Source organism: Emiliania huxleyi (genome assembly GCF_000372725.1).
Source record: "Emiliania huxleyi CCMP1516 unplaced genomic scaffold EMIHUscaffold_31, whole genome shotgun sequence".
NCBI lineage: Eukaryota > Haptophyta > Isochrysidales > Noelaerhabdaceae > Emiliania > Emiliania huxleyi.
The window spans coordinates 581,555-600,823 of NW_005199684.1; the positions used below are offsets into that span (position 1 = coordinate 581,555).

General features: G+C 65.4%; 7 protein-coding genes across 7 annotated transcripts; 3 read left to right on the forward strand and 4 right to left on the reverse strand.

Annotated features, from left to right (window-relative positions):
* Nucleotides 1-275: 275 nt before the first annotated feature.
* EMIHUDRAFT_207435 (hypothetical protein) lies at nucleotides 276-740 on the forward strand (the record flags this gene model as incomplete). Its single annotated transcript, XM_005774625.1, has 1 exon — nucleotides 276-740. One exon carries the CDS (start codon nucleotides 276-278, stop codon nucleotides 738-740), a length of 465 nt encoding a protein of 154 aa, XP_005774682.1.
* An 865-nt stretch (nucleotides 741-1,605) lies between these two features.
* EMIHUDRAFT_207436 (hypothetical protein) lies at nucleotides 1,606-2,378 on the forward strand (the record flags this gene model as incomplete). Its single annotated transcript, XM_005774626.1, has 3 exons — nucleotides 1,606-1,639; nucleotides 1,836-1,933; nucleotides 2,016-2,378. The coding sequence occupies 3 exons, from the start codon at nucleotides 1,606-1,608 to the stop codon at nucleotides 2,376-2,378; spliced, it is 495 nt and encodes a 164-aa protein (XP_005774683.1).
* A 170-nt stretch (nucleotides 2,379-2,548) lies between these two features.
* On the reverse strand, nucleotides 2,549-3,977 carry EMIHUDRAFT_207437 (hypothetical protein; the record flags this gene model as incomplete). The annotated part of the gene is made up of 3 exons (XM_005774627.1): nucleotides 2,549-2,557; nucleotides 2,630-2,996; nucleotides 3,367-3,977. The coding sequence occupies 3 exons, from the start codon at nucleotides 3,975-3,977 to the stop codon at nucleotides 2,549-2,551; spliced, it is 987 nt and encodes a 328-aa protein (XP_005774684.1).
* Nucleotides 3,978-5,799: 1,822 nt separating this feature from the next.
* EMIHUDRAFT_435611 (hypothetical protein) lies at nucleotides 5,800-7,956 on the forward strand. The gene is made up of 3 exons (XM_005774628.1): nucleotides 5,800-6,100; nucleotides 6,297-6,557; nucleotides 6,645-7,956. The coding sequence occupies exons 1-3, from the start codon at nucleotides 5,840-5,842 to the stop codon at nucleotides 7,797-7,799; spliced, it is 1,677 nt and encodes a 558-aa protein (XP_005774685.1). The 5' UTR covers nucleotides 5,800-5,839; the 3' UTR covers nucleotides 7,800-7,956.
* On the reverse strand, nucleotides 7,930-9,822 carry EMIHUDRAFT_354726 (hypothetical protein; the record flags this gene model as incomplete). Its single annotated transcript, XM_005774629.1, has 4 exons — nucleotides 9,506-9,822; nucleotides 8,625-9,434; nucleotides 8,231-8,501; nucleotides 7,930-7,986 (listed from the first exon to the last, which is right to left on the reverse strand). Coding segments are annotated over exons 1-3 (1,244 nt in total), but the record flags the coding sequence as incomplete, so codon positions are not given.
* A 2,300-nt stretch (nucleotides 9,823-12,122) lies between these two features.
* Nucleotides 12,123-13,569, reverse strand: STX5-1 (syntaxin 5). Its single transcript, XM_005774630.1, has 4 exons — nucleotides 13,399-13,569; nucleotides 13,288-13,332; nucleotides 12,495-13,220; nucleotides 12,123-12,367 (listed from the first exon to the last, which is right to left on the reverse strand). The coding sequence occupies exons 1-4, from the start codon at nucleotides 13,549-13,551 to the stop codon at nucleotides 12,200-12,202; spliced, it is 1,092 nt and encodes a 363-aa protein (XP_005774687.1). The 5' UTR covers nucleotides 13,552-13,569; the 3' UTR covers nucleotides 12,123-12,199.
* A 2,154-nt stretch (nucleotides 13,570-15,723) lies between these two features.
* EMIHUDRAFT_435616 (hypothetical protein) lies at nucleotides 15,724-16,595 on the reverse strand (the record flags this gene model as incomplete). Its single annotated transcript, XM_005774631.1, has 3 exons — nucleotides 15,724-16,289; nucleotides 16,364-16,486; nucleotides 16,566-16,595. Coding segments are annotated over 3 exons (695 nt in total), but the record flags the coding sequence as incomplete, so codon positions are not given.
* Nucleotides 16,596-19,269: the final 2,674 nt, after the last annotated feature.

Genomic DNA, 19,269 nt, shown 5'->3' on the forward strand with positions numbered 1-19,269 from the left:
AAGAAAGAAAACAGACAACTAAAGCGAGGGATGGGAGGACGGCACGCCGCCACCACACAGGGATTTTAAGGAGAGGAGTGTGGTGCTAGCCGTCGCCCACCCTAACCCTTGGACAGAAAAAAGAAAGAAAAGAGACAACCCAAGGGAGGGATGGGAGGACGGCACGGACAGAAACGAGGGCGAGCCGGGCGCAAAGATATTTTTCGTGCCTTACGAACGTACCGGTCTTCGCGCCTTTCGTGGGCCTGGGTACGAGACCTAGGTACAGTCGTACCATGGAAAAGTCGCAACGCCACCTCATCATGGCGGGCGTTCCCGTTGAGAAGGAGCGGGGTGAGGGCGCCGTCAGCGCCAAGTCGAGTCGCGGATCCTTCTCCTTTGAGGGTGGTGAGTCGATGGTCGAGAGTCAACGTGCGAGGCTCAAGCAGACCTCGTCGGCGGATGGCGGTGTTCCGAGGCGCAGCGTCAACGTGGAGGTCCTCAAGACCACACTGGCGGGCGGGTTCGCGGGTATGCTGGCTGGCGGAGGCATCATGCTGGGAGCGCTGCGGCTCTCTCCGGTGGCCCGCGCCTCCAGAGGCGCCAGGCTGGCCATCGCCACCGTCTCGCTCTGTGTGCCGGCGCTGGCCTTTGCCCACACAGCAACTACACGAAAGTTCGGGAGTCCGCCGCCAAGGTGGGCAGTACCCGCCGGCGCACGGGTCCAGGCGGTTCAGAACCCACCGACGCCGTGCGAGTGAGTGGGGAGAGAGATATACAACCGATGCAGCTGCTGACTTGGTTAGGGTTTTATGATACGCAGAGTCATCGTCACAAGCAGTTAGGGAGAAAATGGATGGGGCGAGAGGGAAACACGGCTTTAGGCTTTAGGGGCCTACCGTATGGGGGCGGGTGCTTTCGCGAGACACGTTGCCCCTCACATGCCCGATGCCGCCTGCGTGTGTCGGCTGTCGCTGTGTGTGACTTGTGTGTGGTTCACAAGTTCAGACTTCGGTCTTGCGCTCAGAAACACGGCATGGTCGACGCCCGTCCTGCACCTTCTCTCCGCTCCTCCTCCCCACTGACGAAGGTGACGCGCCCACCACCTCCATCCACGCACACCCGGACCGGGCTGGCGGGCGTGCTAGAGCTAGGTGCAAGGTGGCTTGGTCGGCTGCTGCTTCCATCCACCACCCTGACCGCTCGCCCCTCCGCGCCCCCGCTGCTGCGTGGCTGTCGTCCCACTGCTGAGCTCAACCGTTGCCAGACCCGCATACTCGTAATGAATGGTGGGCGTGCCCACCCCGGAGTGGTTCGACCCCACCCACGCAAACCCGAGACGGTGACGGGATGCTGGCTCAGTGATCTCAGGCCCAGTGAGGTAGTGCACGAGACTATCCTGGAGCCTGCTGAACAAGCTCCTCTTGTAGCTCGATCGGTCACACCGCCATCGCCGTCGGGGAGAGGGGAGAGGGGGGACGGCACTGCTTCTGCAGCGTGCACCTCGATCCTGTACCGTGTTTGTTATGACCCCCCCCAATGAACACACCAGTGAGGGTGGGCGAGACGATCGAGGGGTCCCGTACCATGCGGAATCGACCCTATCAAGTGCTCAAGACCTCATTAATGCCGTCGCTGCATCTGAGCCCGCTGGGATTCGGTCGCGTAAACAGCCAAATTTCATATCGATCGGCCGATATTACGACTCCCAGGCGCCAGGCCACCCCCGGGTTAGCAGCCGATTTCATGCCCCCGCTCATTCGAGCCACCGCTCGACCCCTCGTTATCCTCCGAGCCCATTCCCCTGCGAGGCAAACTGGCTCATACCACACCTCGAGCCAACTTCCTGTCCACAGGCTGGCAGCGCGAGGCGAAGGCAAAGGGCAGCCGGATGGACACGGTAACCAAGGAAGGCGGGGCGCTCTTCAGCGCATGCATCTGCTGCATCAATGAGGTTCGCACAATGCGCGTCACAGCCCGCTACCACTGCCGGGAAGGGCCCCTCACCCTGGCGCCCTGCCTGACCCGCTCTACAGATGGACACGACGGATATCCTCATCCTCTGCAAGGGTGCGCAGGAATTCCTCTGCATTGAGGAAAAGGTCTGCCTCGCGGCAGACACCGAACACTTCCCCATCGGCCTCATCAAGGAGGACGGGATGATCTGCAAGGTTGGCCTCCCCTGCTGCACGTGCGGGCTCAAGGTGCCAGAGGTGCTCATCAAGGGGGAGGGCCAGTGTCTCTGCTGCAAAAACAAGGCGTCCTTCCCGTTTGTTGAGGAGTACGTGGCAAAGCCCGTCTGTGCAATCTGCTTCATCGCCCTGATCCCCAACTTTGGCATTTGCAAGCCCTTCAAAGAGGTGATGGGCGCACCCGAGATTGCTGAGATGGAGCGCTGAGACGGAGGGGAGAGGATGGGTGAGGAGGTTGCGAGGGAGGAGACGCGGGGGGCGCCAGGGGGGGGGGGGGGGGTCTTAGGGAGAAAGAGAAAGAGGAAAGGGAGAAGGGGGTTCAGAAGAGTAGTCGTGGGAGCATAAAACCGTCTGTGACGGTGTGGAGATTTTGTCTCTTACATTGCCTGCCACTAAAAACCACTTATACACACATAAGAGCATCAAAATGATCAACAAGCAGCGGGACCTCTGGTTACCGTGGGGTCCCTAGAGTTCAAGACCCCACAGCGGCCGGCCGCCCTGCAGCCAGTCAGGCCCCAAGCTCTTGATCCAGGGCCGTACTGCTCAGCAGCCAACTGGCTTTCAAAGTCGCTTCCAATGAGCTTCGCAAACGCAGCGCCATCTCGGGTCTGTATCCCTCCACTGCCAAAGACACCGAGCGCTGGCTGGAGGCTCTTCATTGCATCGGAAGCAAAGCTTACCAAATCTGATGTGCTGAGGTTGCGCTGGGTGACCTCGTCGTTGCCGGCGAAGACGCCTCCGCGGGCCATTGCCATCGGCTGCGGTCCCCCGCTGCTGGCAGCTTCGAGCCGTCGCCGACCCGCCAACCAATCGGCGGCAGGCCTGGGCAGGTCTGGCTGGGTCACGACCATGGATGGCTGTGAGCGCCGGTGTCTCACCGGAGCGCTAATGGTGTTTGGAATTGGCCCAATTCGCAATGATCGGAAAAGGCGAGAGGGAGAGCGGAGCCGGAGGATGAACCTTGAAGTTGAACGACTACAACAATGTAACAACACGTCGCCGGCGAGGAATAATGCTCCCGCAGCGCGTCTCTAAGCTCTCCACGTATACGACCTACACACCTCCCTTCGGCAGCGTACTGCTCCTGGGCACCGGCCCGTGTGGCCGAGCAGATTTGCTGGGCTCGTCTTGTGGTGAAGGCGGCCTCGGCCGTTTGGTCGTGCCACTGGCGGGATGCGCCGTTGTGATCCACCTCGCCATCAGCCCGCGCTGCTTTCCTCTTTCGCGGCAGCGCCGCAGCGCGCGCCTCACGTCGTCGAGCGTCACGCCGGAGCTACGCGCGACCTGGACGGCGGCGCCCACACCAACAGCGTCGGCGGTGCGGATGTTGTGAGGCAGGTCGTCAAAGAAGAGCGCACGGCGCAGGTCGACCTTGAGCGCCGCCGCGATCGCCTTCAGGTGCGTGCTCTTGCTGCCCGGCTGCACCACAGCGTGCCCGTAATCGAGGCGAAAACCTTGCAGGAGGCGGGTGGCGGTGGCCGCGGCGGGCGAGGCCGACGCGATCCCGATTGGAACACCGGCGCGCGAAAGCGCCTCGAAAACCGCGGAGACCTCTGGGAAGAGGCGCAGCGTGCGGCCAGCCGTGTCGGACGCCTCGCCAGGCGCCACAACACGCGCAGCATCAAAACTCTCGCAGTTGCCGTTCCAAAGGGTGGAGTCAAGGTCGAAGATGGCGACAGATGGATTGCAGGACGCGATCAGCGCGGGCAGGTCCACCGTGGAGTGGCTGGCCTCCCCACCACTCGCCCTCGAAGAGGAGGGCTCGGTTGGAGGTCTGCGCTGCTCACGACAAGGAGGCTCCATACACACAATCAAGCTCACACAAGCAACAGGCCCGCAAACGGCGCACCGCTGGGTGTTAAAAAATTCTTCGCAAGATCTAAAGAAAGAAAGAAAGCACCCACGCACAAAGTGAAGGATGGGAGGACCGCACGCCGCCACCAGACAGGGATTTTAAAACCCTGCACAACAAAAGCACACAAACACCCCCTATCCCTGCATGGCGTGGCACAGGCGCGTCCTCATCCCCTCCTCCGCTTCCCCTTCCACCCGCTCAGAAATCCGCTCTAGGATGGCGCTAACCACCTCTTCAGCCACTTTCGTAGCCGCAGGTCCGTCTTCCGGCTTCACGTGGAACAGTGTGCGAAATTTACCGCCGCACCCATGAGAGGCGGCTAGCGTGGGGAAGCGCTCCGTCCCGAGCGACTCGAGAGGGATCCCCACCGCTTGCCAGTGGCGCGTCACCTGTATCGCCCGCACAGGATAGCGTGCTTTCTCTTCTTTCACCAGTGTGCTGTGAGAGAGGCTTGTCTCTTAAGAATTCTTTCACCAAGGCTCCTCTCCGTCCTCATCGCCACTGCCGCTGCAGCCGCCGCCACCGTCGTCACCGCCAAACATACGCTTGCGCGCTTGTTGGCTCGCCATGCCCAGCTTAGAGGCCGAGAAGGCTGCGCGGGCCTTCGGCAGCACCGCTCGCATCTCGGCAGTCCCCAAATCGCACCGCAAACCCTTCTACGCTAGAAAGAACTCTCTCGGCTGCGCCTACTCGGTAACGGTGTGCGTGCTCGTCTCGACGACGATCGTGATCAACCACCTCATCTTCGGATTCTCGCAGCTGGCTGGCGCCGACATGGCGCGCCTCCCGTCCCGCGCTGCTGCCGCGTCGCCGCGGCGCTGCCCTCGCCCGCGTCGCGTGCCGGATCGTGACGCCGCCGCCCGGCCCTCCCGCCGCACAGATCGAGGGTGGGAACAAGGCGTCGACCAACCCGGACTACTGGGACCCGGACGCCGGGCTGTTCAAGGCGGTCTTCGACGTGGGGCTCACCTTCAACGCGACGAGTCAAGACGCGGTCGAGCTGCAGGCCTTTGCGTACAGCCAGCTCTGCCAGCACACGCCCTACTACCCGGAGATCGACTGCGAGCTGCAGTCGGACCAGATGTCGGTGTGCGTGGTCCTCAAGTGCAAGCAGTTCCAGATGTCCAAGCAGGCGGTGCAGATGTCCTACATGTACTCGATCTGGGAGCTCTGGGAGATGAAGACGGTGCGGAGAGGGGAGAGGAGAGGAGAGCGCGTGCACGGACCGGCGCCGCGGCACGCTCTCGGCAGAAGAGGGTGCCCAACAGTCGCGGCGGCGCCGTCTCGCTCACCCACGTGATCTCCACCCTCGCAGATTGAGCCGCTGCCCGGGGAGCCCGCCGAGTCCATCTCGACGGCCAACGTGACCAAGGAGTACGGCAAGCCGGGCGCCGTGGTCCTCTTTGGCTTCTCGTTCGTCTGGCCGCACGTGAAGCTCGCGCTGCTGCACCTCTTCTTCTACCTCCCGATGACGAGCAGGGGCCGCCGCAACGGCAACTACTGGCTCGCCGTCTTTGGCAAGTGGTCCTTCACCGACGTGCTCGTCATGTCTGCGCTCGTCGGCGTCTTCCACCTCACGCTCGACACGACGGCGTCGGAGGTGTGGGACTCGGCGGGGCCGGACCTGATCGAGACGTGCGGCGGGACCTGCGGAACGTTCATGCACGAAAAGACGCACCCCTTCGAGGGGATCGGCCAGGCGATCGAGGCCAAGCTGCCGCCGCTGCAAAAGTTCAACGACTGGAACCGCGAGCAGCAGGACAAGATGGACGCGGCTTGGGACGAGTTCGTGACGAAGCAGAAGGAGAAGATGGACAGCGCGTGGGACAACGTCTTCCACCACGGCCAGGCTCCGTCGGCCGACTTCTCCTGCTCCTGCGCCTGGACGGCGAACTTCGCCTGCCCGGACGCGCCAATGCCGGGCAACAAGGGCTACGCCCAGAAAGACAACTCGGCGTGCTACGCGTACTGCTGCCCGGAGGACGGCGCGGCGAGCCAGCCGTCGACCGGCCTCGCCAGCCGGATCCCAAAGGTGACGACTGCGTGGGACAACTTTGTGGACAGCATGAAGGCTCAGCCCGCCTCGCCCGCCCCCCCCCAGCCCACGCAGCGTGCCTCGATCCCTCCGCTCCTCCTGCCCGCGCCATCTCGCCTGCGCTCCCCTCTCGCCTCCGCTCCCCTCTCACCTCTGCCCCCCCTCTCTCCGCCCCCCTCACCCGCCCCCCTCACCCGCCCCCCTCACCCGCCCCCCTCACCCGCCCCCACAGGCGGAGATGGCAAAGGACCCTGCCGACCGGATGGGGCAAGCCGCGTGTGCCAGCGGCTGCGCCAACCTCGGCAAGGTGATCGGCGAGGCGCTCGACGCGGTGCACCCCGACCTCGTCTCGACGCTGCACGCCGGCGTGCAGATGGAGGGGATGGTCGCCATGTACTCCTTCTGCATCGCTGTCATGCTCTCGCTCATCGTCTCGATCGTGGTCGAGCGGCTCGAGGGGCGCGGCGAGGGGGTCGTCGACCATCACGCCGAGGCGCAGACTCGCCGCCCGCCGCCCCGCGCCCGTGCGCGCCCACCGCGCCCCTCTGAGCCACGCCTCGCCTGTGCTTCGTTGCCGCAGGGCTGGGACGGGTACGACTCCGGCGAGGAGGAGTCGGACGACGACGACGCGTTCGACGAGGACGCGGCCGGCTTCCGTGGGCGCGGCGTGCCGACTCCGCCACCGAGCCCGCCGGCGGAGGGGGCGGGCGGGGAGGCGGAGGGGGGGGTGCGGCAGGTGGCGCCGCTGGGGCACGTGTCGGTCGAGGTCGACACGCCGGGCGACGAGGCGGGCTCGTCGTCCGCCGCGCCCGCCGCCGCGCTCGACGCCGGGACGGCGACGAGGACGCCGATCCCCGAGACGCCGAGCGGACTCCGGAGGCGGTTGGCCGGCTCGGTCCACTTTTTGGAGGAGAAGACCAAGACGGCCGTCGGGATCTTCTCTCCGGCGAAGGACACGCGCACGCCGCGCGAGATCCGGATAGAGCGCAAGATCAAGAGGCAGATGACGGTGCTGGGCGGCGCCAAGCCCTTCCCGGTGACGCGCGAGTGGGCGTGGCACTCCACCATCTGCCTCCTCACCAGCGCGATGCTCGCGTACGGCATGTTCACGCCCTGCTTCACGCGCGAGGTGACCGGCTCGGTGCCCGCGCTGCTCAAGGACACCGGCTTCGACTTTGACGAGGAGTACTCGATCTGGTCGCTCTCGGGCATCATCTACGAGCTCGGCGGCTTCAACCGCGCGCTCATGTACACGACGTACCTCGTCTTTTGCGTCATCGGGCCGGCGGTGCGCTGCAGCACGCAGCTGATGCTGCTGCTGCTGCCGTTGCCCACCAAGGTGTTGCGCATGCTGCACGAGCTCTCCCGCAACGCCTCCATCTTTTACGCGCTCGAGGTGCTGCTCGTGGCCGTGCCGCTGCTCAACGTCACCTTCGGCCCCGTGTCGAAGAACCTGCTGACCGTCGAAAACTCGCCCGGCCTGTGCGGGCCGCTCGGCGAGAGGTACGGCCAGGAGACGTGCCTCATGCTGGACGTGCGCCTCGCGAAAGGGTACTGGATCATCTGCGCGCACGTCGCCCTCTTCCTCTACTCGGGCTTCGACGGCTCGCCGACTCACAAGTACTGCCAGCACGAGCTACACCGCTCCGACTGCCCGCCCTTCCCGTGCTGTTCCAAGCAGCAGCAGGACAGCCCGCCGTCAGCACGGTCCGCGCGGCAGCCCACGATGCATTAGCGACGGATTGCTTCGTCGCACGTCGGACGTCGCCACTCTTCGCTCAAACCTCTGCTTTCGACTGCTTGACTTGTGTGTGACTTGTGTGTGACTTGTGACTTATTGTGTCGTGTGATGCGTGGTGTTGCGTACTGCTAAGCAAGATGAGTCAAATGATAAAAGCGCACACAGAAGACACATATTCCACAAGTGCCCCCCTGCTCCCTCAACACGAACAGGCTTCCGTTCCGAACCGACACCCGTCCCCCCCCGCCGGGGGCCCCGCCCACACCCCACATGCACATCCCCCCCCCCCCCCCCCCGCCGCCGCGCCCCCACCGCCGGGCCCGCAAGGCCCCGGGCACACGCGGACGCGCGCACACATTACAACGACATAGAGCGCGAGTTGTACCGCCTGCACGGCGGCGGCACAGACTCCCTCTGACAACTACACTCCCGACTGATACGTGAATCGTGAGGCCGTTATGCGGCGTGGATCATTCTCAACAGCCGCCCACTCACCTCTTCGGTCACCCTCTGCATGTGCTCCTCCAGGAGGATGTGAGGGAAGAGGCTTCCGTCGCGCATTGCAGCCAACTGAGCGTCGGCCGGAAGATCGCTCGGCACGCCGCAGAGTCGAGTCCAGCGCGCAAGCACCTCCGCCTCAATCATGCGAGCGAGCGCATCAAAATCGACCTGGGTGGGACTGCCGATCCGCAATGCCTAAAGGGGCACATGAGGGGTGGCCCCTCCTCGTAGCAGCAGGAGGCCGCGGGGCTGGGCAGGGGAAGCAAGGGGCAGGGGAGGCCCAGGGGACACAGAGCAAGCGGAGGCGGCGGCGAGAGCCTCGTGATCATTGACGACGAGGCGAACGCACGGCGCCAGCACGGCGACGCGCACCGAACCTAGCAAGTCTTCGGCGTGCCGCCGTGCCGCCGCCGCTTCCGTCTCAGCCGCCACCGCGGCGGCTGCCGCCTGCGCCTCCGCCTCCGCTCGCCGCACGGCCTTATGCACTTCTATCTCCAGCTCAGCCTCGTGCCGCTTTTGCAGCGATGCGACCTGCGCGACGTGCTCGGCTTCAATCGCCGCCTTGGTGGTGGCGAGCTCGAGGATCCTGTCCTTGCTTTGGGCCTCCAGCCGCGCCCTTGCCTCGCTCGCCTCGCCCAGCGCGCGGGCAGCCTGGTCGGCCTCCTCACGTGCGGAGAGCACCTCGGAAGCTGTGCGCTCGCGCTCCTCCTCGCTGCGGCGCAGCCGCTCCTCCGTCTCGACGAGGGAAGCCGCCAAGCGCTCGAGATCGCAGCTGACTGCGTGCTCTTGCGCTCGCCGCGCCTCTTCTGCCGCCCTCTTGGCCTGCTCGTGCTCCTCACGCGACGCCCGCCCGTGAGCACCTGAGCTTTGGAGCGCAAGCTGCAGGCGCGAGGACTTGCCTTCCGACGCTACCAGGCGCTGCCGGAGCTCCGCTTCCCTGGCCGCATGCTTTGTCTCAAGCAGCTCTGCCCGCGCAAACAGCGAAGCCACCTGTTCTCGTAGGTCTGAGGCCTCGGCCTTTGCCGCCGCCAGCTCCTGTGCCGCCTTTGCCGAATGCCGGCGCGTCAGCTCTGGCCGGCTTGGAGACGCCTCTGCTGGCCGCTGAGCGCCGCCCCTCACGTCCTCCGCCTGAAGGGTCGACAGCACACGGTGAATTGAATTGGTGAAGGTGATAGGACGGGGGCGGGAGGAGAGCAGTCCTGCGCTTGATACAGCATGGCGAGGGCTTGGCCCCTCTCCTCCTGCGCTGCCCGCAGCGCGCGGTTGCTCCTCTGCAGCTTGGTCGAGAGCAGTGCGCAGCGCTCGCACTCCGCTTGCCGCGAAGCGCACTTGAACTGAGCGCCTCGCACCGTGGGGCTCGCTCGCTGTCGGCACGCTCCCGCTGTCTGAGCACGGACCATGGAGTGCGGCGATGGCTGCGTGCGAACGAGGCTTTCCGCTGAGGCGGTCATTGCATGCTGCTTGACTGGCAGCGCACAGGAGGAGGGCCACGCTGCAGGCCGCTGCTCCGCCAGCGGCAGGCGAGTAAGGCGCTCAGCGGAGCGCATTGGGCATGTGGGGGGGCCCAGCGGGAGGGGGGGGCGTGTGGAGTTCGTTTCAGACACAAAACAACAAACCCAGGCCCGGGCTCTCTAGCCCGCAACCCGACCCCGATCATCTGGCCCACTGGGTGCGCTTCTTAGCTCCCCGGCCCTGGGTGTGAGGTTACCGACTGCACTCCAAGTGCTCCAAGTGCTCCGCCTGATTAACATCTTCTTGGGCACATGCCTGGCGCGCCTGTTAAACAAGCGCACGCACTCTCGCCAGTGGGTCCATTGACCACACGCCGTACGGCACCTCCCACGCGTCCACCCACTCGCACTACACCTTCCACTCCGCGCCGGAAGTGTCGGGGCGGCCATCTGGATGGCGCGCTGCCCGGAGGGTAGTCGAGGCGGGTATAGGGGTGTTGGGTGGGGGAGCGCGCATGAAACGTGCCAACAAAATGAAACGCCAAAAAGCCGCCGCCACTCACCCAACCCACCGGCTAGGAATTCCATCCATCCATAGATAAGGAGAGGGTACAGCTGGGGTACAGGTGGGTTAAGATCTCCGTTAGCGGGAGATCGGCGGGAGCTGCGGGACGTTTTACATAGGGAGGTGCATGCAATCGGACTGAAGACTGTCTTGTAAGCGTCGGAGGGGAACGCGAAGAGAGAGATGTGTTTTTCCTTTTTTACCTTGCTTAGCGTGCTATATACATTATATGAGCGACAACGAGATATGCGGCTAACGAGGATGGCGATGGCGACTAGGATGGCGAGTACCATGCGCTGGACGCCCTCAAGATCAACGCGGTGCTGAAACAGCTCATCCACAACAACCGCATCGGCAACAACGGAGAGAGCCAAGGCGCTGGCCTCCGCTCTTTGCGTCGACGAGGTGCTGACCAATCAACATCAGCGAGAACATCATCGCGCGGTGCCGAGCAGGGCGCCAAGGCGATCGGCACAAGGCACTCTCGCGGTCAACGGGGTGCTGATCGACCTCCGTCTCGGCTACTGCAAGATTTGCGATGAGGGCTGCACGGCGCTGGCCAAAGCCCTTGGCATGGAGGGGACAGCGCCGCAGCTCGAGAAGCTCACTCTCCACGGTAACCTAAGACGGTAACCAACGCGATCTGGTGGCCGTTTGTAAGGAGCGCGGCATCGACTTTGAGACACTTCCGCGATACGCGATTGGGAAATGGATGACGAGATCGCAGAGTAGGACCTGCGTAGCAGCAAGCAAGGAGCAGCCCATCCCTTATGTGGACTCCCGCGAGGGCGGCGAGGCGAGACCCAGCCCCCCCTCTCCTTTTCTCCCATTTTAAGCTAAAAGTACCTACAAATGAGGTACACCATGGCGGGAGCCGGCCTGAGAGACGAAGGCGTTCATGGACGGCCGCTGCCAGGCATGCGCTACTGCAGTCTGGTGGCCTGCACGGGGCCTGCTGCGGTCGATGGCGCCAGTGCAGTGGGGGGCGGGGGGAGGACACTCGGCTTTCTGCTGAGGATATATCCCTGTAGTTCCTATCGTGTCTGTGGTGTGTGCAGCGCCCTCGCAGCGGGTGAGCAGCCCACACACCCACACAGCAGAGGTGGAGGTGCGAAAAAATGATCAGATTAAAGCCATGGATAAAAAGAGTAATCGCTGTCATCTCTGTGGGGACAGCGAGCGCTCCCGGTCCTCGCTTAGGGGACCCCTAGGCTTAAAAGGGTGGGCCCTGGGGCGCCTGCGGCTTAAACGGCTTAAAGCGGGCCATGGCCCATTTTAAGGCTGCCTGGGCCGCCGATTCCTTAAACGGTCTTAAACGCTTAAACGGTTCGGGAGAGCTCCCGAGGTCGATGGTCCGGGAGGCTCCCGGTAGACGCCGGAGGCCGGGAAGCTGGCTAGTCAGCTGGCACGCGCCCCCTATGCGAGTATGGCTCCTGCCAGTGCACCAGACTTACAGATGTCTTCAGAGGCGGACTTGTGCCTAATAACGGCAGTCTGTGTTGGAGAAAACGGCGCGGAACCCAGCGACGCATGCCGGCGAGGCCGATTTTCTTAAACGGTCTTAAAAGAGGGACCCCCCGTGCCTGCAATCTCTTAAATGGCAAGTTAAGCCCCCAAATCTCCTCGTTTCTTAAAAGGTCAAAAATTCCGGCCCTCAGAACCCTAGCGCCTACACCGGTCACCGCCTAGGCGCTAGGGGTCCCCTAAGAGGCTAGAGGGTCCTCCGGTCCTGTCCCGCGCCAACGGCAACGCGCTCACCGCAGCCTCGCTCTACCAGCAGCACTGTATGCCTCCGGGTAGGAGTTAGTAAGAGCCACATACAACGAAATAAGAGAAAGACACCTAGGGCTGTCGCGGCAACCAGTGCAAATCTCGCCTCACCGGAGCACGGTCCCAAAGAGCACTATGAAGAAGAAGAGGACGAGGAACGACTTGATGATCAGGGAGCGGTTGCCCGAGATGTGCTTTTGGAACTTTTTGATCTGTATGTGCGCCTGCTCGACGTTGGTCGCCGCCACCTCGGTGTCGAGGTCGATCCGGCGCACCTGAGGCGAGAGGGCGGGCCGGCGCGCTCGCCCCAGAGGCGGCAAGGGGGGGGGGGGGGGGGGGCGATCCCGAAAGCCCGAAACGCGGGAGGGTGGGCGCAGAGGTGGCGGAAGGGGGCGCGCGCGCCATCTCTCCCTGCTCCGAGACGAGGGAGGTGAACTTTTGGAACATGGTCCCCAGCTCCGCGAGCGTGGACTGCATCTGCGACATCTCCTCCTGGCGGTGCTGGCGCGAGCGCGGCGTCCAAAAGGCCTGCGCCTGCTGCCCGCCGCTGCCCGGCGCGCCGCCGCTGAAGCCGCCCATGTCGATCGCGACCGCCGACCCCGGCGCCTCGCCGCAGCCGCCGAAGCCGCCGTCGCCGCACGCCGCCGCCGGCACGGGCGTCGCATACGCCGGGTGCGGCCGGCGGCGCTGCAGGACAGAGGCTCCGTTGCCGGGCGTGGCGAAGGCGGCGCCGCTGAAGGAGCCGCCGAAGCCGCCGGCGCCGCCGCTCCCTCCCAGCGGCCCGCTCGGCGTGCGGCTGCTCCCCGCCCCTCCCCCTCCACACCGGCCGGCCGGCGTGGGCGTCGCCGCGACGCCGACGCCGATCTTCTCGGCGCGCGCCTCCTTGGCGGAGAGGATGGCCTCGCGCGTCTGGAGCGCGTGCTGGAAGCCCTCGCTGCCGCGCTGCAGCCCCCCCTTTAGGTACGAGAGGACCGCCTCGGCATGCGCCGCAAACTGCGCGCCGGCGGGCCGGCCGCTGCGCGCGAGCGCCTCGATGCTGCCGCTGACGCGGCCGAGGTGCTGCTTGATCAGGCCCGAGATCTCGGCGATTTCAAGCGCCGGGTCGTCGAAGAGGCTCGTCTTGCTCGCCTGCGCCGCGGCGGGAGGAGCGATCCGCTGAGCGGTGGCGGTGACGAGCTTTGTGCAGCGAGCGCGCCAGCTTGCTGAGGCGCACGACGCGGCCATCGAGCTCGTGAAGCGCCTAGTGTAAACGAGCTCGGTGGTGTTGGGAGGGCGACTCGGCGGTGCTGCAGAGTCGGCGCGGCTCCTGCCCGACGCGTGAGCTCGAGGCGCCAAAGGCGGTGCGCTGCGGACGAGGCCTGGACGAGGGTGGGCGGCCGCGCTGCTGGCAACGAACGTCGGCGATGCCGAAAAACTCGGCGGTGCGGTCCGTTCGAGCGGGGCTGCTGCTGCCTTGCATTGCGACGATCTCGCGTGCCACCACCACCCAAGCGGGATCAGAGTCTGGCGGCTTGTACGGCAGGCAGTGCAGAAGAATTTGCTGCCCCACTCGCACGTATTCTCGAGCCCACACACCTCTCCTTAAAATCCCTGTGTGGTGGCGGCGTGCCGTCCTCCCATCCCTCCCTTGGGTTGTCTGTTTTCTTTCTTTCTTTTTTCGAGCCCACCTGTCCCCCTGATCGTCCTTCCAAAATCCTGCTCGTGCAGGTGGGGACCCTGTCCTCGTCCCATCCCTCGTTTGCCGTGTCTGTTTTCTTTCTTTCTTTCTTTTCTCGAGGTCTCTTGGAGCTCCGTGAAACCGCGTGCCCTGGGACCCAGCGCTGACTTCTGACTGTCGTTGCGGTCTATCCCTTTCTCGACTGTCTGAGCTTGTGCGTCTTGGGTCCGTGGTTGTGTTTTTGTGTGAACTTGTAATCGATGGCACGCTCGCCGGCGCCGCGGCGCGCCGACGCACATGAGGTGCGCCCTCTGCCCAACCCTCGTCCAGGCCTCGTCCCAAAGTCTGAGCAACCCTCGAGCTGGGTGACTCTCGTAACAGTTGTTCCCAAAATACGCCCGAGAGAGAGACTGCGAAGAGAGGTATAGGAAGAGGCGGACGCCCAAGGAGCCCGTGGGCGACGGCTAGCACCACACTCCTCTCCCCACAGGCCCTTTTGATTTCTTCTTTCTTTCGGTGTGCCTTATGTTAGTGCGAGGAGCACGCGCCACACAGTCCCCCTGTGTCGCGAGCTGTCTCTGGGGCTGCTGTGAGATAGTTGGTCTTGTTAAATTCTTTCTTTCGCTATTCCTTCAGCGGCCTTTCTCTTTTGCCTGTGTTAGTGCACACTAACAGTGCGTGCCCCGAAAGAAAAGAAAGAAAGAAAACAGACAACCCAAGGGAGGGATGGGAGGACGGCGCGCCGCCACCAGACAGGGATTTTAAGGAGAGGAGTGTGGTGCTAGCCGTCGCCCACCCTAACCCTTGGGCGTCTGCCTCTTTCTAAATAAATAAATAGAGCAGACAACCCCTGGTGGGATTAGGGCAGCAACCCGGCGGGCAGACCCCGCCCCGCTCGGAAGGCGTGCACCACACAGCACACAGACTTATCTAGGCACTGCACGGCTCCTCGGGATTTCTGGGGAGGTGCGTGCGTGTGCGTGTGCGTGTGCGTGTGCGTGTGCGTGTGCGTGTGCGTGTGCGTGTGCGTGTGCGTGTGTGTGTGTGTGTGTGTGTGTGTGTGTGTGTGTGTGTGTGTGTGTGTGTGTGTGTGTGTGTGTGTGTGTGTGTGTGTGTGTGTGTGTGTGTGTGTGTGTGTGTGTGTGTGTGTGTGTGTGTGTGTGTGTGCTCGCTCGCTCGCTCGCGCGCGCCGCTTGCGCGATCGCGAGCGCTGCGGGAGATCTTTCTATCTCCCTTCGCACTATTGTAAAATTCTTTTTGCGCACGACACTGGGCACGGGACTGGCGCGCACTGGCACTAACACAGGTACACCAAGGTTGTCGTCGTAAAATTCTTTTTTGCGGCATTCACTCTGGTGCCCTGTTTGTCACGCGGTGACACGCCGCGCCTCGGACGCGCAAGCGAGCGCGCATGCTTGGGAGTCGAGAGGACACCTCACCCGGCCTACTCCGTTGGGCGTGCGGCAGAGTGACGCCACCAAAGCTTCTCCGCAAGCCGCTTTCCACCATCACCGAAGAGGTCAGCGCGACAGAGAGAGCGGTTGGCGCAGCTTGCGCCACGCTCCTCATGCTACAGACCACAGCAGCTGTCTTGATCGTCCTCCTTCTCCTTTGAAGAGTGCGATCGTCTCTTCCGTGAGACGCGTCTGCTTTCTTACATTATGCATTAGTGTGGTGCTCGGCTGGTTTGACACCTGCGTTTGAGCACGGAGCTGCAAATACGCGTGTGATGCTCTATGTGTTGTGTGAGCAGTCGCGTTTGCAGGAGAGCTTTTGCAGTGGGCCGGGCCATTTGGTTTGCTTACTGGCCACTGCTCAACGGCTTATGCGTAACCCACTTGCCGTGTGCGAACCCTCTCTCACTGCCCCTTCACACACACACGGTCGGCGCGGGGAGTCCGCGGAGAGAGAGCCACCCCGCAGCTGCACAGCGGCATGGTGCAGGGGCCACGTTCCTTCGTTTTGCCCATCTTTCTCTCAGTGAGGTGAGCAATTTAATTAGTCACTTCCTCGCCTCAGTTCCCGGTGTCCAAGCTCCAACGGCGCGACGGCCACCTTCTCCGTCACCCTCCCCCCTCCCCCAGCAGGCGCCAAAAGTCCAGCCCCGAGGAGCGAGGGCGCTCCTCCCCTGCAGCCTCCCCCGCCCAAGGGGACTTCCCGCCTCTCTCGAGCAGCCTTCCCCAGTAGCGGCTGCCGCGCCTCACCGCCTCGCCAAGAGGCACCATCTGCACGCACACATCGGCGCCAGACGCCGACTCGCCGGCGGTCTCTGCGCCGTCCTGCCGGTCCGGCCCGGCCCGCCACTCGAGCAGCCCGATGCGGTCGAGGTGGTGCAGCGCCGAGGGCCCGCCCGCGTCTTCGGTCGTGCTGAGCGGCGCGAGCTCGCTCCACTCGCGCAACAGCCTCTCCCCGTGCGCCGCCACCTCGGCGGGCGAGAGCGCCGCCTCGTCGCCGCCGCCGCCCGCCTCGCGCCGCCTCTCGGTGAGCGCGTGCATGGCGAGGAGCGCGCGCTTGGTCTGCTCCACCTCGGCCAGCCGCGCCTACTCGACGCGAGGGGCGCGCGTGGGGAGAGGCTGCGTCGCAGCACGCTGCCACGCCTCGGCCGGCATCGCGCCACGTAGAGCAGCGCGTCGTCGGCGGAGCCGAGCCGATTGGCCGACTGGTACGAGACGAGCAGCTGCTGGTAGAGCGCCTTGGAGGCGCGCCACCGCACTGCGGTGCGCATGCCGAGCGTCGCCTGCGCAGGCGGGGGGGGGGGGAGGGGCGGTTGAACCGGCGCCACCCTCACCTCGGCGGCGGCCCGCATGGTGCGGCACCATGGCGTAGAGGGTGAGCAGGCCCGCGTAGGAGAAGGTGTCGACCACGAGGAGGCGCCTGCTCGCGGCGGCGCGCGTGGAGAGGCGCCGTGCCCGCCGGTCCCGGTGGGCAGGGTGGTGCGGGGGTAGGGCTCGCCATCCCGCCGCGACGCCGAGCCCGCCGAAGAGGATGAACTGCGCCTTTTGGACGGGCGGCATCTCGACCTGTTGATGCGGCAGCAGCAGGTCGAGGTCGTTCTTAGGCACGTCGCGGTAGAGGGCGCGGGCGAGGTGGTGGGGCAGGCTTCCTGCGGGGTTGGACCGCTGGGGGCCAGCAGCAGGGTCGGGCTAGGGCGAGGGGCCAGAGCGAGGGGCTAGGGGCCGAGGGGAAGAGAAGGGGAAGGGGGGGGGGGGCGAGGGGAGGGCCGGAGCGAGGGGCTGGGGCGGGGCAGGGTGCTGCCGGAGAAGCAAACGGGAGCGGGAAGAGGGCGGGGCGAGCCGAGGGAGAGGGCGGGTGCTGCCGGCGTGCGTCGCGGCGTCAGAGTGGCGGAAGGCGAGGAGGACGTGCGCGTGGGACGGCGCCGTGAGCACGCTCTCCTCGAGCAGCGCGTACCTGCGCGAGGAGACAGCAAGTCCACGACATGCACGTGCATGTCCGACACGCCCTCTGTTCCCCCCCTCGAGCTACTCGCACCAGCCGAGCTGCATCGAGCCAAAGGTGCTCCCCGCGCTCTCGCCGGCGAGCGGGCCGCCCGCCGCCGCCTTCGCCTTCGCCTTGGCCCACTCGGCCGCCGTCCCCTCCGACACCACCGCCTGCGCCGCCTCCCCCGCGACCGCGGGCGGCGGCTGTTTGAGCGCCAGCCCGAGCGCGAGGGCCTGGCCAGACACACGCCGCGCCGGGCGCAGCGCCGTGAGTGGGCGGGCGGGGGCGACGCGCGAGATCGGGGAAGCGGCGGCAGGGGCGGCGGCGGAAGAGGGGTCGGGGGGTGGCTGGGGGGTGGACGTGTGGGGCGGTTGCTCACCGCTCGCTCGAGCATTGCGCGAGACCGCTCCGCGGCATTGGCGGCGCGGCTGCGCAGCCAGCCGGCGGGCACCTGGTGTGGTGAGAGCGGGGTGGACGAGGGGAGGGGGGGGGGGGGGGCGAGAGGCGAGAGGCGAGAGAAGGCGCGGCGAGACGAGGGGTGGCAGGGAAGGGAGTGTGAGAGAGGGTAGGAGCGGGCAGGGAGAGCGGCGGCGGAGTCCCGCACGATGGCGACGTGCTCTGCTGCGACAGCGCCTCGGAGACTGCCGGTACGTGTCGGCGAGTCTCGGTCAGGCTCGGCGACTCACGTTGACTAGGTGCTCCTCGGAAGTGTCTCGGAAATGTCTCGGAAGTGTCTCGGCGACTCACGTTGACGAGGTGCTCCGCTGCGGAGTCTAGACACGAGGTGCTGTCTCGTCTATTCTCACGTTGACGAGGTGCTCCGCTGCGGCGGCGACGGCGAGGGCTCTCCTCTTTGCGGCCCTCCAGAGCATCTCCTCGGCCTTCGCGACGAAGAAGTAGCCTCGCTTCTCGACGGTGCCCTCGCCGCGGAGGTAGACGCTGAGGTGGCCGGCCCAGAGCGGACGGCGCACCTGTGGGCCAAGGGGTGAGGGGGAGGGCGAGGGCGAGGGATTAGGACAGGGACGAGGGCGAGGGCGAGGGCGAGGGCGAGGGATCGCGTGGCAGCGCACCGGCTCGCCCGCGTCCGCCTCGGCCGAGTAAGGGTCGAAGCCTGACGGGGTATGCCTTTGGGACGTGTCAGGGACGTGTCCTCCCGCGTCCGCCTCTGCCCGTCGAGGTCAGGGTCGAAGCCTCCCTCGTCGGGTGCCACGAGGGATCGGTCGAGAGCGTCCCAGTACATCGTCACCTGCGGGGCACCGTCCCGTGGCCGCATCACGCGGCATGTCCTGGACGGGTCGAGCGCAGTCCCATCACATCGGCCACCGGCACGTTCCAGATGGCCTCGTCGCCTGCGGGACGCGCCGGGGACGCGTCGGGGACATGGCGAGCAGTCGCGGCACGCTCGAGGAGGCTGCGTGGCCGAAGGAGTAGCCCTTGGTGAGCGCCTCGTCTCGCGCGGAGCTGAGCCGGAACCCGGCCTAAATCGGGCACGGGTGGCAGTTCCAGGCATGTCCAGAACGGCCTCAGAGAGGCGGAGCGGGAGGCCTCACGCATCGTCGTGTGGAGCGCCGCGCTGAAGGCGGCCGCCTCGGCCGCCTGAGCGGCGCTACGCTGCGGCGGCGGCGGCGGCGTCTCGCCCCGCTCCGTGGCGGCGGTCCGCTCGGCAGTCTCGCGCCGAAAGTTGCGCTGAGCGTGCACGCCGCGCGGGTCGAGTCGCTCGTACCGCGCCTGCAGCTCAGCGGCGCGGCCGTGGTACTCGACGGCGATGATGGTCGAGACGGCGCGGCTCAGGCGCTCGAACTGCGCCGCGGCCGCCTCGCCCTCGGCGGTGCCGTCATCAAACGAGCGGGACAGCACGGTCTGCAGCGTCGCGATGTTGTTGGGCTGGTTGAGCGCCGCGTCTGCGGTCGACGGCGCGGCCGTTAAGCGCTGCGCCGTGCGGCGTAGCGCGGCGAGAGCCTGTCGGACGGGCATGTGGCGGCCAGTCCGTTTTCGATCGATGGCCGACGCACCCGTGCATTGTGTGGTTTTTGGGCATTTCTTCTGGACTATGTTTCTTTTTCTTTTGGCGCTCTCCTCCTC

Excerpts from the sequence above, each read along its gene's own strand:
- EMIHUDRAFT_435611 (XM_005774628.1), top strand. The coding sequence starts at position 5,840 with ATGGACAGCGCGTGGGACAACGTCTTCCACCACGGCCAGGCTCCGTCG. Across the intron at positions 6,101-6,296 it reads ACTTTGTGGACAGCATGAAG|GCGGAGATGGCAAAGGACCC; the intron begins GCTCAGCCCGCC and ends CCGCCCCCACAG. Across the intron at positions 6,558-6,644 it reads TCGTCGACCATCACGCCGAG|GGCTGGGACGGGTACGACTC; the intron begins GCGCAGACTCGC and ends TCGTTGCCGCAG.
- STX5-1 (XM_005774630.1), bottom strand. The coding sequence starts at position 13,551 with ATGCAAGGCAGCAGCAGCCCCGCTCGAACGGACCGCACCGCCGAGTTT. Across the intron at positions 13,333-13,398 it reads CGAGCTCACGCGTCGGGCAG|GCGCTTCACGAGCTCGATGG; the intron begins GAGCCGCGCCGA and ends CGTTTACACTAG. Across the intron at positions 13,221-13,287 it reads TCGTGCGCCTCAGCAAGCTG|GCGAGCAAGACGAGCCTCTT; the intron begins GCGCGCTCGCTG and ends GCCGCGGCGCAG.